Raw genomic sequence first — 17,367 nt, 5'->3', positions numbered from 1 at the left:
TCTTTATTAATTTAAATTATAATTAAATGAATAGTATTTTGAATTATCATTTTTCTATCGGAAGATTGAAAATTTTGAATAAACTCTTATCAATATTAAGGATAAAATTTAAAAAATATTATATCTAAAGATAAATTTAATATTAATATCTAAATTAATTAATTTTCTTAATAAGTATAATTTAATAAACTTTTTCTTATAAATAAGGATGAAGGGGTACATAATAATAATAATAATAAGTACGGTTCATTATTATACTTTAAAAAGAACTCGAGTATCTCGTACTTGAATTTTTGATAAAGTATGTAAACTTTGACTTTTATAATTGATCCCTCAAATATTTAACTAAACTTTGGTTTTTATAATTGGTCCCTCGGTTATTTCATTCTGGATCCGTCCCTGCGAGGAATACTGCTGAGTATTCTCAAAGTTGGCTTAGTCAACTTTTTTTTATATATAAAAACCTATTCAAATCCTAAACGTTATAGAGTGTATATACTCTTTTTTATTAAAAGATGAAAATAGTAGTCTCTAAAAAAGTTATATTATAAAATATTTCCAAGTTTATATAGTTGGAACAATTTACCACCAACGATACATAATTGAGCTTCCGCGGGTTCATTAGGTTTTTTCTATGATTTTTCCTTGTTTTGATTTTTCTTTGGCTAACAACCTTAGTTTAATGTGCAGGTCCCTCTAATTTTAGTCAACTTTTTCTTTCTTAAAGCTTTTTCATTTCACTTTCCTTATTTTCTAATTGTATGTAGCAGTTGTTATTTCCACGAACTTCTTTCACTATGGTTGTTGCTAATATATATTTTTTAATAACAAAAACAGAAGTTACAAGGAATAAACCTTTTACTACAGCCGTACCGTGCATGCTGTTAGAACAAAGGAAAATGTGAATGAAAGTTTGAAAAAGAAAAAATTTCAATTCTCATATCGCTCACGATAAATACTTGAATAGTGTTTCACTCCTTATATATACAAAGTTCCTTTCTTCTTTTTTTCTTGCCCTGAAAAGCATTTCCTCAATTTTTCTTTCTCCCTCTCATATTTCAGCCGATGCATAGTGACTTTTTAAGTTAGTGACTTTTTAAGTCATAATTTCGGTGGGTTATAAGAGTGACTTTTTAAGTCATATTTTCGACTTTTTAAGTCTTAATTTCGGTTGGATATAAGAGTGACTTTTTAAGTCATATTTTCGGTTGACTATAATAGTGACTTTTCAAGTCATACTTTTCGGTTGACTATTAGAGTGACTTTTGAAGTCATATTTTTCGGTTGACTTTAGAGTTACTTTTCAAGTCATACAAGAGGGTATAATTCTAGAAAAGATTCCCTCAGTGCAGTGGAATCTTATACAATAATCTGGGTTATTTTATCCTGGGGACGTCGTAGTTGATAGTCTGTTTGCACAATTTTTTGGCAGTGTCACGAAACGTCTTAAAGAAAGCGACATTATTCGTAACTCAACCAATAATTTTTTCGATTTGTCATAAACTATTCTTACAACACATGCCGATTACAATGTTCAAATGTGATTCATGGGAGGGTAGGGAAAGAAAATGAAGCATACGAGTTTAGAATCATAGCCTATAAAAACCATATATTCCTCATGCAGCAATACAGCTACGTACACACTACACAGAACCTTTTTTTTCGTATCATGCTACGATGCAGTATTTGATAATGTAAATGCATTAGCCATTCTTCTGATCAATGCTTTATTCAGTGAAAATATAAATTAAAACAAACGAATTTGCGAGAGTTTTTTAGTATAATTTCATCATATTTTTCATTTAATTGTGTAGAAATTGCACCCAAGTTGTTTTAATATATTTACTTAAGGACACGTTACGTGCATTGAATATTATTGTTACAATTTTCAAATGGTGTTCCCTCAACGCCAAAAGAAATCAAAACCATCCAATAGGTATTAGAACAAAAGAAATCAACGGCGTGGCTGGTTTTGATTTCTCATTGTTTAGTATAATTTCATCATATTTTTCATTTAATTGTGTAGAAATTGCACCCAAGTTGTTTTAATATATTTACTTAAGGACACGTTACGTGCATTGAATATTATTGTTACAATTTTCAAATGGTGTTCCCTCAACGCCAAAAGAAATCAAAACCATCCAATAGGTATTAGAACAAAAGAAATCAACGGCGTGGCTGGTTTTGATTTCTCATTGTTTTGATTTTTTCTTTGGCAGCCAACCTTTAATGTGAGGATCCCTCTCATTAATTTTCTTCGTCTTTTTCTTTTTAAGTTGTCTTCATTTTCCATGGTTTCTTATCGTATATGACAGTTTGTTGTCCCCATAAAAAAAAAATCCTTTTTTTTAGAATTGAACAGAAATAGAAGTTACAAGGAATGAACCTATTATTACAGCACATGCCTATTACTGTTATTTTCAAAATAATGTGATTAATGGGAGGGTGGGGAAAGAAAATGAAGGATGCAACTAGCTTAAGAATCATGGCCCGTGTGCGTAGGCATGCAGCTACTCACGAGCCTTTCTCTATATCATGCTAAGATGCAGTATTTGCTAAGGTAACTATTGTATTGGCCATTCTTCTCATGCTTTATTCTGCCAAAAAAAACAAAATAAGAAAATTTACAATACTTTTTTAGTATAATTTCATCCTAATTTTTCTTTTATTTCTGTAGTTATTGCACACCCAAGATATTTTTATGTTACTTAGGAGTTAGGACAAATTTGGCACATTGTATATAGGACTAAAAGAAATTAATCAATTAAGTGTATCCAAATCTCGGTGAACCTTTATGATATAATTCATTTAATTTTTCTAGTTGTAAAAAAAAGAAAAATTAATCAAAGTCATCCACACGTTTCTAAGTGGTGTCAAATGTCTAAGAGCATCTCCAATCTAGATATCAGGGAAGAAGTTTTTCACTCACTTATATTGGGATCTTATTATGTGGTAGAACTCCGATCTAAAAACTTTAGTAAATTTTTAATTACTCCAATTACGTACAACTCCTTAAAGAACTTAAAATAGGTGGGACATATTATCCAGCCCATATTTTGATGAAAATGCGTACAAAGGATATCCAAACCCATATACAAACATAGGGCAAAAACTAGGGCAATGCCACAGTCACTCCCTATATATTGTTTACTGATAAACTATACAGTAACACTGTATAACCAAAAAAATGCATTAAGATCCCTCCCTCTGTAGCCACTTATTATATATATGTGGCTTCCAAATCCAGCATAACAGATACCAACTGCCACGATCACATCATTCACTTTGAGCATCCACCCTTGATCAGCTATATTCCAGATCGAATCACCATGCTCCTTCAGTGTATGCTATATGCACCACATTTTGATGTATACATCTCAAAAATAAACTTTTAATCCATGAATCAAACTCTGCTAAATGTAAACGAATGAAAATTAGTAAGGCACACGCCGTTCGCAAACGGGGAAGTCAAGTCAAGCGATGACTTTAACAGGACCATTATTTTAATAACATTACTCAGACGGGGAAGTCAAGTCAAGCGATGACTTGAACTCTGGACCATTATAATTTATTCTTTTTTATTTCTCATAAAGTATAACAATATTAATATATAGAAAGCATATTTACTGAAATTGTCATTAATTCATATAGGAATAAAATAAATAAATAAATATTGATCCTTTTAAAGTTGATATTTATTCCTATCATTTTTCTATAAAAACAACTTTGTTCATTGTTAATATTTAATTATGAGTGGTTTCTTTGTCAACAATTTTTTTTTTTTTTTGTGTAGGATATTAATGCACACTCCAACTAAAAAGTAGAGTGTATATATATATATATATATATATATATATATATATATATATATATATATATATATATATATATAACTGTAATAATTATGTGACATTTTTTACTTCAATATAGTTTACAATACTTAATTCTTTACTTCTCGCTTTACTTCTCCTGTCTTTGTAACATTATTTCATAATTTATTTTATGTCTTTTTTATTTCATTTCTCTTCTAATTATGTAAGAAGATTATATAAAAAATAAGAAAAAATATTCAAACCTAAAATTTGATCTTATAAGAATTAAAAACAACATAACTAATGTATTTTCTCAACTAATGAATTAGATCCCTTGACATATATTATTGGTATTTTTTATATTATCAATGATCAATTAAAAATTACTTTACAGATTTTTATTATGAAAATCAACAACTTATTATATATATAATATTTGTGTAATAAATTCAAATAAATAATGTCTTATGTGAGATCCTCTTTTAAATTCTCCTCTTGGCCTTTCTGACTGTATTTAATGTTCAAGCAAAAACATCCCTAGATTCTCATACGTCAGATATTCTTTCCCTCAAACAAAAATAATCTTTAGCAACTCTCTTCTCTCTTTTTGCTACTCCATTCTGAAACTTTCTGATACCGACACACAGCAGGACCATGATGCGGTTTGTGATGTCTTCAAGCTCCAAACGTGTGTCTAAGTGCTTCATTTTTTTGTTCCTGGCTTCCCTACACTTTGGATCCAACGCTCAACTCTTACCACAAGATGAAGGTACTTAATTATTTTCCATTTTATATATTTTTATCTTATGGGTTTTTTATGTGTTAATTATGTCTCTGTGTTGGAAATTTCACTTTTGTAACTTCCGAAACTATAAACTGAAACTGTCTTTTTGCTTTTAACACCAACTTCACAAAGTTTCAACTTTATCCGTTTTAGTGCAAACCCATCTTCCAGAATTTAGTTCTTCAACTTGCATTGTTGCTTCTGTCACAAGATCCATAAGGAAATCGCCAATGTCGTTTTTTTTTTGTTCCCTGCTTCTTCCGTTTACATTTAATTAGTTTTTTTAAGAAGTTCTGCATCTAACTTGGTCAAAAATAAAAATAAATAAATAATTTTCTATTTTTTTAAAAATTTTCTTGGGATTATTTTGGTTCCCGGTGATTGGAAGAGAGAATAAAATGAAAGAAAATTTTGAATTTTTTTTATCTATACCTCAAACTATTTTTTTATTGAACTAAGACTAATTATTCTTGTTTTCTCTTCTACTTATTTTCTTTCTATCATAGAGTAAGGGTTGCTCTCACCTTATATGTTCTATCTTGACACTATCTTTAGTCAATGTGGGACTTGGGTTTTCTAATTCATCCCCTCAAGCCCAACACTCTTTGGATTTGGTGCGTGGTCCTTTTGAATGGATCTAGAATAGACCCTTGATACCAAGAAAAAATCTGGGTCTAACTCAACCCAAAAAGCTAGCTTATATAGTGAAGGTTGTTCTCACTTTATATGTTCTATCTTAACATTATCTCTAGTCAATGTGGAACTTGAGTTTTTTTTAATTGAAGCAAGGGACTTAGATTTTTCTATCTTCTAATTGAAACAAGGGATTTGTATATAAATTCTGGATTTCTTTTGTTGTTGGTGTGACATTTCATGATTTTGGAGTGTTTTTGTGAACTAATGAAATCACACAATTGCTCTTTGCTATACCATGTGTGATGTAAGGTAGCCTCGTCTCTAGAGAACAAAGGGGGCCCATATTCTTTTTATTTTATTATTGGTGAGACCCACCCTTGGTTGCAATTGTATTTTTAATAAATGAGTCATGCTGGTAACTAGTCATAATAAGAATTCAGAATACATATTTTTTACTAAGTGTATTTGATTTTTATTTCTTTAATCAATGTCGCAGCATTGATTAGTATTGTAATATCTGTTATTGTAGCCAACCCAAGGCATGAATCGTACATCTAAGATATAAGATATTTATAGCTTGTATTTTATATTTATTTTATTATTGGAAAGATCGTTTTTTACAATTTCGAAAACCTGGGATTGGTAAGCCTACACAGGTGTGCCCTTGATAGCTGTTTTTGAAAAACGATAAAAGTCCTCTTTGGTTAGGCTGGTGCTTGGAGGAAAATAAGATCAACGTAAGACCCAGAGAAGTGTGGGCTAGTAAAAATCTTAAGTGTTCGGCATAATATCCAGAAAATCGATAAGGATCTTGTATATTTGTTCTTCAAAAAAAAAAAAAAAGAGATTTTGGGTTCATCATATTCTATATTTTTCTAAAATAAGATAACTTACCGTGTTCACTTGAGAAGTACCCTCTATCCATCTAATTTGATCTTTTTCTTCTGCATATCGCTTACTTTTAACCGCTTACTATTAACTGTTATTGATTACTCTTAACTGTACATTTATTTACTTGTTTTAATATAATATAAATCTAACTAGGAGGCACTGCCACCTTTGCTGATTTATATTATTCTTACTATTCATTTTATATTCTTTCACCGTTTATATAGACTTTTCGGTACCTCTTATTTAAATCTAACTAGGAGGCATTGCCCCCTTTGCTTATTTATATTATTCTTACTATTTATTTCATATTCTGTCACCGTTTATATAGGCTTCTCGATACCTCTTTGGTATGAGAGCCTTTACATTAGCTCTGGATAGACATTACGATATAATTAATAATAATAACTCTGATAACAAACTTTCGATAAAATCTTTTGAAGATTTATCTGAAACCTTAGACAACTTAACAAAAATACAAAATTTATTGTTTAACAAAATAAAAACATTAGAAAATAAAATTAACGATATTTTGAATACTCTTAAAACTAAAGACTAACAAATTCGCTTATCTACAAACAAACTCAACAAAATTACAACACAGCTTTCTAAAATTATCTTGGAAAAACAACAAGCCAAACTTCGACTAAATTCGTTTTAGCAAAGCCTAGAAAATGAGGACAATACCATTTACCGGAACCTCACAAACAGTCTCAGGACACAATCCTGTTAATGAATCTATAAATCAACATCCTAGAATCCTAGATAGATTCTTTAGGACAAATTCTCGAACCAGACAACTGGAACAAATAATAGATATAGAATCCAATGTTGATATTGGATCAAATTCTAGGATAGACTCTCTTAATCCTAGACAATTATATAACCTAAATTGACTGACCTCAGATAGAATTAGCTTATACAGATATAGAAGGATTAATGATTTTCATCTTCCTAACGGAAGACATGAGATTATCAGATTAATCTCAGAATAAACAGGACAACAACTCCTTAATACAAATAAAAGATATGTACACCTAGGATTAATTGTCATAGGTGTAAGGTCTCTAACAAGTTCCTTCATAGGAGTTGAAGCTTTTGTAGTGCTCTATGATCAAAAGTTTAGAGATAATAATTCTCTAAGTCATACATCTTTTTTACCAAGTGTATTTGATTTTTATTCCTTTAACCAATGTCGCATCATTGATTAGTATTGTAATATTTATTATTGTAGCCAACTCAAGACATGAATCATGCATATGAGACATAAGATATTTATAGTTTGTATTCTATATTTATTTTATTATTAAGAAGACCGTTTTTTGTAATTGCCTTACAGGACTTTTGAATAAATATTTTTCACTAAGTATTTTATTTTATTCTTTAATCATTATCACATCATTTATTAGCATTTATAATATCTGTAATTGTATCCATCTTCAGGAAATCATATGTAGTTGACATAAGACATTAGTAATTTATGACTGAAATATGTTCACCACATATTACAATTTACAGCTGTGGAGCAAGTCACGAGGATGAAAATTTGTTAAATAAAGTGAGGGCAAATTGGTAATATAAAGGCCATGTGATAGTTGTCTAGATGTCAGAAAGACAGTGTGGCTGATCGTATACGTTCCTTTTTTAGATTTTTGCCCTTTTGGTGTAAGCAGCAGTAAGGATCGCTTAAGCTTTAGGTCCATACAAAATTTATTAGCTTTTATGAAACAAAATAAATCACATTGATAAAAAAAACCCACATATTTTCACAAAAAAAACTAATATATCTCTCTCATTTGAAGGAAAAAAAATCTTAAAATTCACCTTACGTCTCACTAACTCTTGGACGGATCCTGATAGTTTTACAAAGACATGATTTTAATTTTACTTTTATCACTATTTCGGTATGAGAGAAGTTTCGGTGCCTTACTAGTCACCAGCACGCCAACAATTAATAGGGAAATGTCATTTCTACCCACCTGCTCCATTATTAGGGTATCTTTAGGTTGTATTTTTATTTTCTAAAAACTGTTTATATTTTTAAAAGATTAAAATTTTAAAAATATATTTGGTTTGATTTTTTATTTTTTCTTTCGAGAGATAAAAATATTAAAAATATGTTTTCAAAAGAAAATATTTTTTAGATTTATTTAAAATTACATTTTTTGTCATCGTATTTTCATTTTACTAAAATAAGATTATTGGTTTCAATTGAAAATAAGATTTTTTTTTGTTTTTAATTTTTGGTTCGTTTAGAAAAATATTTTCACTAAAAATGTTTTTAAAAATTCAACCAAATACATTTTCATCACCATTTTTATTTCTAGTGAAAATAAAAACAAAAGACAACCAAATCAAATATCCCTTAATTTTTTCCAATCCTATTCACATTTCACATGCGAAAGAGAGTAAAAAGAATTAAATATTTGGCTCATAAAAATCAAGGCTGCAACAGAAGAAAGTAAATTAAAGGAGACAAACAGAAAGTTAAAAAAAAATGTGATAGATGGATTTTGATAAATAGATAGGTGAGTCAAATTGTGTGTCAACACGTTCTAATAGTTCATTATTTTAGGATAAACATGGCATAATTGTTAATGTAATGATTAGTCATATGATTTGTACCCCTAAAACTATATCGATTTCTCCAGCTTAAGGTTTAGTTATCTTTATTGTGGACGGTACGATGATCATGTTTTACTTATTATTGACGGTTTGTTATAATGATACTACTCTAATAGGACTAGATGGATGCTGCATGTGGTTCATATGACAAGTGTTGACAATATAAAATTTGGAAAAAGATTAGCTTTGCATGTATGCAAAGTTCAATTTTTTCTTATATTTATTGCCCGCCTTGTTTGACTTAGTCAAATTAATGGATATAAAGATAGCATCGTGCTCAAATTGTTGAGGCTATTGACTAGAGTTGCAATGGGCCAATGCATATGTTTGCTAATGAAAGCTTTTGACCACAAGAGTTTTGCTAAAGCTTGTGCTTGTTAAAATATGAGTAGGTCACAATCTAGAATTTACCTAAATTGACATAGTATTATTTTACAGTTCTTCTTTTGAAAAGATTATAGATCTTAATACCAGAAATATAAGATGCATGTAGCCTGAGAATAAAACTAATTAATTTATTTGCCTTCTATATGTTGCAGTGAAATTGCTACAAGCAATATCAGACAAGGTAGAGAACCTGAATTGGAAAGTTACACAACATTCTTGCAACGGGGATAGAGGATTTGATAACAGGAACATTTCAAGGGATAAGTCTCAAATCATAAGGAATGTCACGTGTGATTGCTCTTTCAACAATAACACTACTTGCCATGTGACATCAATGTAAGCTTTTTTTCAAACCCCCCTTACTAGTGTCTTCTACAGTTGGATTTTGTGCAACTTAGACAATTTGTTATTGACACCAATAGGCAATAGTGTGAGTTCGTGAAAAAAAAAATTATAATGAAACTAATATGTTTTTTTTAAGGCATAATGAAACTAACATGTGAAAGATGTTACCTTTGGTTACTTTTTTTTTTTTTTTTGAGATGATAATATAGATGTGGAGTATCACCAGTTTTTTTAATGAATAATCTTCTTGAGGGAACATTGATCACCTTTAGTAGAGTCTTTTCTCTCAATTATAATTTTTATTTTTTTATCCATAAAACTTGAACCCGAAATCTTATTTAAGGGGACCAAGCCCAATACGACTTGGACCATTGATCACCTTTGGTTACTTTACATTCATTCGTATTTAATAAATTTAAAAAGAATATTCATTTGAGAATTCTAATTTAACACATTGGCTGACAGTGCGCTCAAGGGTCTCAATATATCTGGACCTATACCCGATGAATTTGGAAATTTAACTCGACTAGAAATACTGTAAGTGGTTATAAATTCTTTTTGTCTCTTACTTTTTTAGTTGTATGTTCATAAATGCTGCTCTGTTATAGAAAATATTGATTAACCATGTCCGTAACTGTTGTAGTCACAAATGAGGGAGTTACTATGCTATCCTTTTGGGTATGCTAATCAGGTGGGATCAATGTTAAGCATTTACTGATACCCAATTTCTTAATAAATAAATGCCAAAAAAATGGTAAAATATAACTAACAATTAATGAAGTAATGAAAAACTCGACCAAATAAGAAAATAAAACTATAAACACTAATCAACTAACCAATGAGGCAATGAGGTCTAGCTGAATTGGTTGAATAGGACACATGAGTTATTATAAACTTTCTGGTACTGTCTTTGATTTCAACCGATAAAAAAAACTATGGATTGTAGAGAAAAGCCCCACCATGCATGCTGTTATACAAATATGAATGGTGAATTGCAATATTTGTAGTGTTATTTTGTCATTAGTAGTATACATTCTAGTTCTTTTTTATGAAAGTCAAAACATTATTAACTTCATGAAATGCAAAGGAATCTACTTTGAAATAACTAACTGAAACTTTTATACTGAGCAGTGATCTCACTTGGAATAATTTCAATGGCTCAATTCCAAAAAGCCTTGGACGCCTCTCATCAGTTGTCAATCTGTAAGTCATCATTACCTATGCATCTGTGTGTTTTCATCTTGCTTGCTCTATTTGTGAGGCATGTTCTTCATTTGTTAACTAAGAACCTTTGCGACTGTCTTTTTTTTTTCCTTCTTGCAATTGAGTTTAGTTTTCATAAATTGTAAGTGCAAAATTTTTTACATTGTTAACCCATTAGAAATCACCCTAAATAAGGCTTTGGTTTTTAAGAGTCAAATGGCGTGGTGTGATCTACGTAGCCGACAACCAACTAGAAATCGCCCAGGATATAGTTTTAAAATACTTATTACAGAAGTCAATAATCTTACCAACAACCTATAATTGGATGATAGTGTAAAATCTTTTATACTGTCATTGCATTTTAATTAAAAAAAATCCTAAATGGGGTTTGCATGATTCCTCACAGTACAATTGCTACATGCTTCAGGTCACTTTTGGGAAATCGACTTACTGGTTCAATTCCCTCAGAAATTGGTGACATGGCTAGTCTGCAAGAACTGTAAGCGTTTGAGAAAACTATGATGCCAATTGATTAAAACTGGAGGTGGAATAATTATATTTGTAATCCATGTTTACAGGAATTTGGAAGATAATCAACTTGAGGGACCTCTTCCCCAGAGCCTTGGAAAAATGAGCAACTTGCTGAGATTGTGAGACTATTTGTTTCATTTTTTTAATTTCATTTGATTTACATACTCAATTTAAATCATTAATTTGTCTCCATATTATCTACAATTTCTTACTGTTTTCTCCACACATCCCTGACTCCTTTTTTTTCACTTTAACTAAATGAATCTACAGACTTCTTTCTGCAAATAATTTCACAGGGATAATACCAGATACATATGGAAATCTAAAGAATCTCACTCAGTTGTAAGTGATTAAATGTGATGCAATTGTTTTCCCTTGGTCTTGATTTTCTGTCTGTTAAATTGTTAAATAACACAACATTTTCTGCAAGCAGTAGGATAGATGGGAGCAGTTTATCTGGGAAAATACCCAGTTTTATTGGGAACTGGACCAAACTTGATAGATTGTGAGTCTAAATTTTGGTTCATCCATGACCTTTTCTCAGTTGAAGAATAAAATAAAGTTATATCATGATTAACTTGCATTGTATTATCTAAGAAAACTTTTTGTAGGGATTTGCAGGGCACATCCTTGGACGGCCCAATTCCTTCTGTCATATCTTACTTGACAAATTTGACAGAATTGTGAGCACTTTGTCCTTTTAAGAGTATTCCAAATTATTACATTTTGTGTGCATTTTACAGTGGTAATGGAATGCAATCTCTTATAATGGAACATTTTCTTTTCATTGATGACACATTTATATATCAGGAGGATATCTGATTTGAAGGGACCAACTATGACATTTCCTAATCTGAAGAATTTGAAAATTTTGCTAAGACTGTGAGTTGAAACCTTCACTGCTCTTACGCGAAGAACTATATAATTCATTTAGGCTTCTATCATATTTCTGTTACTCAGGGAATTGAGGAATTGCTTAATAACTGGTCCCATTCCAAACTACATTGGAGAAATAAAAAGTTTGAAAACCATGTAAGTTGCATCAAAAGTATATAACTAGCTATATATTCTTTAGTTTTTTTATCTACCTGTTTACCAATCTCATTATTATCTATTTAATTTTAGTATACAAAAACACATTCTAATTTTAGTTGGATCATGACGCAATTAAGGATTTAGAAGTCACTCTGTAATAATATGATCCTTTTATCATCTCCATTTCTACAGTATGTGTTTATTTTAATTTTGCACCTATATTGTTAGGTAGCACCTTTTCTCCCTCTATTCTTCATTAGATAAAGTTTATGAGTATGGAATTTCTACATTATAAAGATCAGGATTTAGGAAATAATTTGAATCCAATTAATTTTGTGATTAACACTTCTTTGCCCATCTGGTAATCAACTATTGTTAGATATTTTTCAAGACTTATTTTTGGACACTCTTCATCTGTTTGTGTAATCAATGGGGGCATGTCCTTTAAGGTGATTGTGATTTGTTGTTTAGTTATACCAGTATAATGACAATATAACTACCAAGGATGTGGATATAAATTTTAGTATGCATCAACTGTGCAAATTATTATCTGCAATATTGTGTTTCAAAATGCCAGCAAAAAGAGAAAAAAGTTAAAAATGATTGGAAACTTGAAATTACCTCCATTATATTTTGTTCTTAGAATTTGGAAGTGGCATGTGCCATTACTACATCATAGTCATTTCCTATTTTCTCTTTCAGAGATCTGAGCTCCAACATGTTAACAGGTTCAATCCCAGATTCATTTCAGGATTTGGGAAATCTAAATTACTTGTAAGTGTGTATTTTCATTTGCCAGCAAGAAGATTAACCGACAGGATGTGAATGTTTATATTAATTTGATCTCAAGAATGTTGGTTGCTTTTTCTCAACTTATTTTTTTTCTGATATAATGAGACACATATTCATGATGGATGCAGGTTTCTGACTAACAATTCTCTAAGTGGACCAATTCCTGATTGGATACTGAGCATAAAACAGCAAATGTAAGCATATCTCCTTGAATTTTTTCGACCCCTTTAATTGCATACTTTAGATGCACTTGGTCGAAATTTAGCTTATACTTTTCCTTATGCTTTGTCTTTAGTTAGCACTCATTGAATTATGAAATTTATTCTCACTTTATGTTCTCTGTCAGTGATTTATCTTTGAACAATTTCACAAAGACTTCTGCAAATAATTGCCAAAGGCCGGATCTGTAAGCTTCTTTTTGTATACAAATTATTTAAGCATTTCACCTATGTCAATACTAAGCATGGTATTATCATTGAACAGGAACTTAGCTTCAAGCCTCTCTCGCACAGCAAGCACTTCGTATGTTCCTTCTTGTGGACTAGTTTTAGTTCTATAATGTCAGCTATGAATCATCAGTTGAAACTAATATTATATCTTTATATCTTGTAGAATATCTTGTTTGAAGATGGGCCAACCTTGTTCAGGAAAACCCCAGTGTGAGTGTCTAGACTTAGATAACCATTATTGTTTTTTGAAATTTAGAAATTAGAAGTAACATGTATGAGAACAAGTTTTGTTTTTTTGTTTTTCTTTATTTCCCTGCTTTTTCATTAAGCATATTCATTTTTCTTGATAAATTATTCACTTTCACTGTGTCTCTCTGCAGTTCATTCACTGTTCATAAACTGTGGAGGACCTGAAACAAAGTTTGAGGGCAATGAATATGAAGCTGACCTCAGTCCACTTGGCATTTCAAACTATGTTCCTGGTAATAGTGGCAAATGGGCTTATAGCAGCACTGGAGTATATCTAGGAAATGCAAAAGCTGATTATATAGCAACAAATCAGCTTTCTTTGGATATTAATGGCCCTGATTACTACCACACAGCCCGCATAGCTCCTCTGTATCTTAATTACTATGGCCTTTGTATGCTGAACGGCAATTATAAAGTGAAACTTCATTTTGCTGAGATAGCATTCTCTGATGACCAATCATATTGCAACCTTGGAAAGCGTGTATTCGATGTATCAATTCAAGTGAGTAAATCAAGCAAACAATGTTACATTTTTTTTGTTTCTCCAAAAATTTTACTCATATTTTGTATCTGGTTCTCCAATAACACGAGTTCTAAAGGTCATATTTTCATTACTGTACAATTACAGGGTTTTAAATATCTGAAAGATTTTAACATTGCGAAAGAAGCTGGTGGAGTTGGTAAGGGAATCACTAGGGAGTTTAATGTTAATGTTACAGAAAGCACCTTGGAAATCCACTTATCCTGGGCAGGAAAAGGAACTAATGCCATTCCTATAATAGGTGTATATGGACCTCTCATATCTGCTATCACTGTGACCCCAAGTAAGTAGTTTTCATAATATTGGTGTCCTCTCTTTCAAATACCTTGTCCTTTCATGTTCTGTAAGCATTTCCACTTTGTTGTAGACTTTAAAGTTTATGCACATGGGTTCTCTACTGGAACAATTGTTGGAATTGTTGCTGGGGCATGTGTGATTGTCATATTGATGCTCTTTGCTCTTTGGAAGATGGGTTTCCTTTGTCAGAAAGATCAAACAGACCAAGGTAAGATTGAAGTCCAAATTAAGCAGGCAGTTACAACCCTTATGATTTGGTTTTTGATATTACAAAGTTCAGATTGGTTTGCAGTCAAGCATGATGCATATACATCTATTAGAATCTTGGAATATACTAATAGACATGAATATTTTTATAAATATTAATAGTAGATTATATAACAACTTGAAATTTATTGCAGAGATCTAAATTGTGGTAATTTTAAGGTAACCGAAAATGCACACTTGGTTTCTCAAAAACAATTCTCTGATTTCTCTCTTTCTGTATCTCTATCATCTCTCTTTCTTTTCAATTATACATTTTATTTCTGAGTAGCTACATCTACCTTGTTGCAGAACTTCTAGGTCTGAAAACAGGTTATTTCAGTTTAAGACAAATTAAAGCTGCTACTAATAACTTTGACCCAGCAAATAAGATAGGTGAAGGAGGCTTTGGACCAGTATTCAAGGTAAATTTGATAGATTATAATCATCTTAAGCAGTATGAAGTTTTGAAACATTGGGGTTAAGTCTTTTTATCCCCAATATTTTTAAAAATGAAAACATGGTACTAAAGATACTGCTATTCACAGGGTGTACTATCAGATGGTGCTGTGATTGCTGTTAAGCAGCTCTCCTCCAAATCAAAGCAAGGGAATCGTGAATTCATCAATGAAATAGGCATGATATCTGCTTTGCAGCATCCAAACCTTGTGAAACTTTATGGCTGCTGCATTGAAGGAAACCAGCTGCTGCTAGTATATCAGTACATGGAGAACAATAGTCTTGCTCGTGCACTTTTTGGTAAATGCTTCATGAACATCTTTGGCTGTGTATGCCACTACCAAGTTAAAATCTAACTGAAAAGGTTTTCCTTTTCTAGGTAAAGAACATGAGAGGATGCAATTGGACTGGCCCAGAAGAATGCAAATTTGTCTGGGTATAGCAAAGGGCTTAGCTTATCTTCATGAGGAATCAAGGTTGAAAATAGTGCACAGGGATATTAAGGCAACCAATGTCTTACTTGATAAACATCTGCATGCCAAGATCTCTGACTTTGGTTTAGCCAAACTTGATGAAGAAGAGAATACTCATATCAGCACAAGAATAGCTGGGACAATGTTAGTACTATGCCACAGCATTTCCTGTTTGAATCCTAGACTTTGTTCATCATTAATAGGCTTGCAGTGTTATCCACGATATATCTATAGCTTGCATTTATAATCATTTAAATAATTAAAAAATACACATTTCATTGATTTGGGAAATCACTGACACAAGGGTATTAAATGTTTTCTTATCAGTGGTTACATGGCTCCTGAGTATGCTATGAGGGGTTACTTGACTGACAAAGCAGATGTCTATAGCTTTGGAATTGTAGCTTTAGAGATTGTTAGTGGAAAGAGCAACACAAATTATAGGCCAAAGGAGGAGTTTGTATATCTTTTAGATTGGGTAAGTTACACTTCTGTGTTTTCGATAGATTGAAGTGGGAGCATCTGGGGTGCATAATACACAAATTATCCTGTCATCGCACAAAATTTACCTAGTTCAATATTTTCAAAGTATCTTGCCTTTTTCATCTATATCCAAGTCTTCATGCCATTCATCTCCTACTATAATAAGGATTGAGGATAATTTGATACTTTAAATATAAGTAGGGCTATACTTATCTTTTTTCTTATTTTGTGCTTTCCTTTCTTGTTTCCCTGTTATTGTTTGCTTGAATTTCTAATACTATTTGTTGCATGTCATTGAAGGCCTATGTTCTCCAAGAGCAAGGAAACCTTCTGGAGCTGGTGGATCCAAGTCTTGGTTCAAAGTACTCCTCAGAAGAGGCCATGAGAATGCTGCTGTTAGCACTCTTGTGCACCAATCCTTCTCCCACTCTTAGACCATGTATGTCATCAGTAGTGAGCATGCTTGAGGGAAAAACTCCAATTCAAGCACCAATAATTAAACGCGGTGACAGTGCAGAAGATGTAAGATTTAAAGCCTTTGAGATGCTATCACAAGACAGTCAAACTCATGTCTCTTCTGCATTCTCAGAAGAAAGTATAGAGCAAAGAAGCAAATCAATGGGGGAACCATGGCTTGACTCCTCCATATCACTTCCAAGTAGAATTGATTAGGCTTCAACCGATCAACTTATTAGATATTCCAATTATGTGTGATTTGCAAGTCGGGGAAGTTAACTCATTAAATTTTAATTCATAGTTGCTTGCTATATGTATGGTGGTTTAAAGGCTATTAATGGAGGTTTCCAGGGGTAATTTCATTTGGAATTTTATTAAATGGGGATATTTTTTAATTAATTTTCAAATGAGGTAAGTCATAAATTATTTTACTATTTTTAGGTATGAAATAATAAAAAAATTCATGACTTTGAATTTTTGTCAATAGTGAAGTTTTAAAAAATTTAACTATTTTTATTTATTTTTGTGATTATTTATATAAAATTTTAAATTTTTTTTACTTAAAATTCATTTAATAAAGAATTTTATAATTAATATGTTTAATCCAATTATTTTTATTTTTATTATTAACCATTAATTATTATTTTTAATTAATATTTTCTTAATCAATAATAATTAG

At 31.1% G+C, this 17,367-nt stretch overlaps 1 protein-coding gene across 1 annotated transcript; it reads left to right on the top strand.

The window, feature by feature from the left end:
* Positions 1–4,366: 4,366 nt before the first annotated feature.
* LOC114378174 (probable LRR receptor-like serine/threonine-protein kinase At1g53430) lies at positions 4,367–17,050 on the top strand. Its single transcript, XM_028336721.1, has 24 exons — positions 4,367–4,581; positions 9,285–9,468; positions 9,943–10,014; positions 10,609–10,680; positions 11,108–11,179; positions 11,259–11,330; positions 11,482–11,553; positions 11,645–11,716; positions 11,823–11,894; positions 12,022–12,093; positions 12,172–12,243; positions 12,949–13,020; positions 13,167–13,232; positions 13,385–13,444; positions 13,522–13,560; positions 13,651–13,697; positions 13,868–14,238; positions 14,365–14,560; positions 14,645–14,782; positions 15,130–15,242; positions 15,366–15,576; positions 15,656–15,893; positions 16,077–16,227; positions 16,533–17,050. The coding sequence occupies exons 1-24, from the start codon at positions 4,467–4,469 to the stop codon at positions 16,902–16,904; spliced, it is 3,021 nt and encodes a 1,006-aa protein (XP_028192522.1). The 5' UTR covers positions 4,367–4,466; the 3' UTR covers positions 16,905–17,050.
* The last annotated feature ends 317 nt before the right edge of the window (positions 17,051–17,367 follow it).

The sequence above is a fragment of the Glycine soja genome, chromosome 12 (assembly GCF_004193775.1).
Source record: "Glycine soja cultivar W05 chromosome 12, ASM419377v2, whole genome shotgun sequence".
NCBI lineage: Eukaryota > Viridiplantae > Streptophyta > Magnoliopsida > Fabales > Fabaceae > Glycine > Glycine soja.
This window is presented reverse-complemented; position numbering and strand designations above follow the sequence as displayed.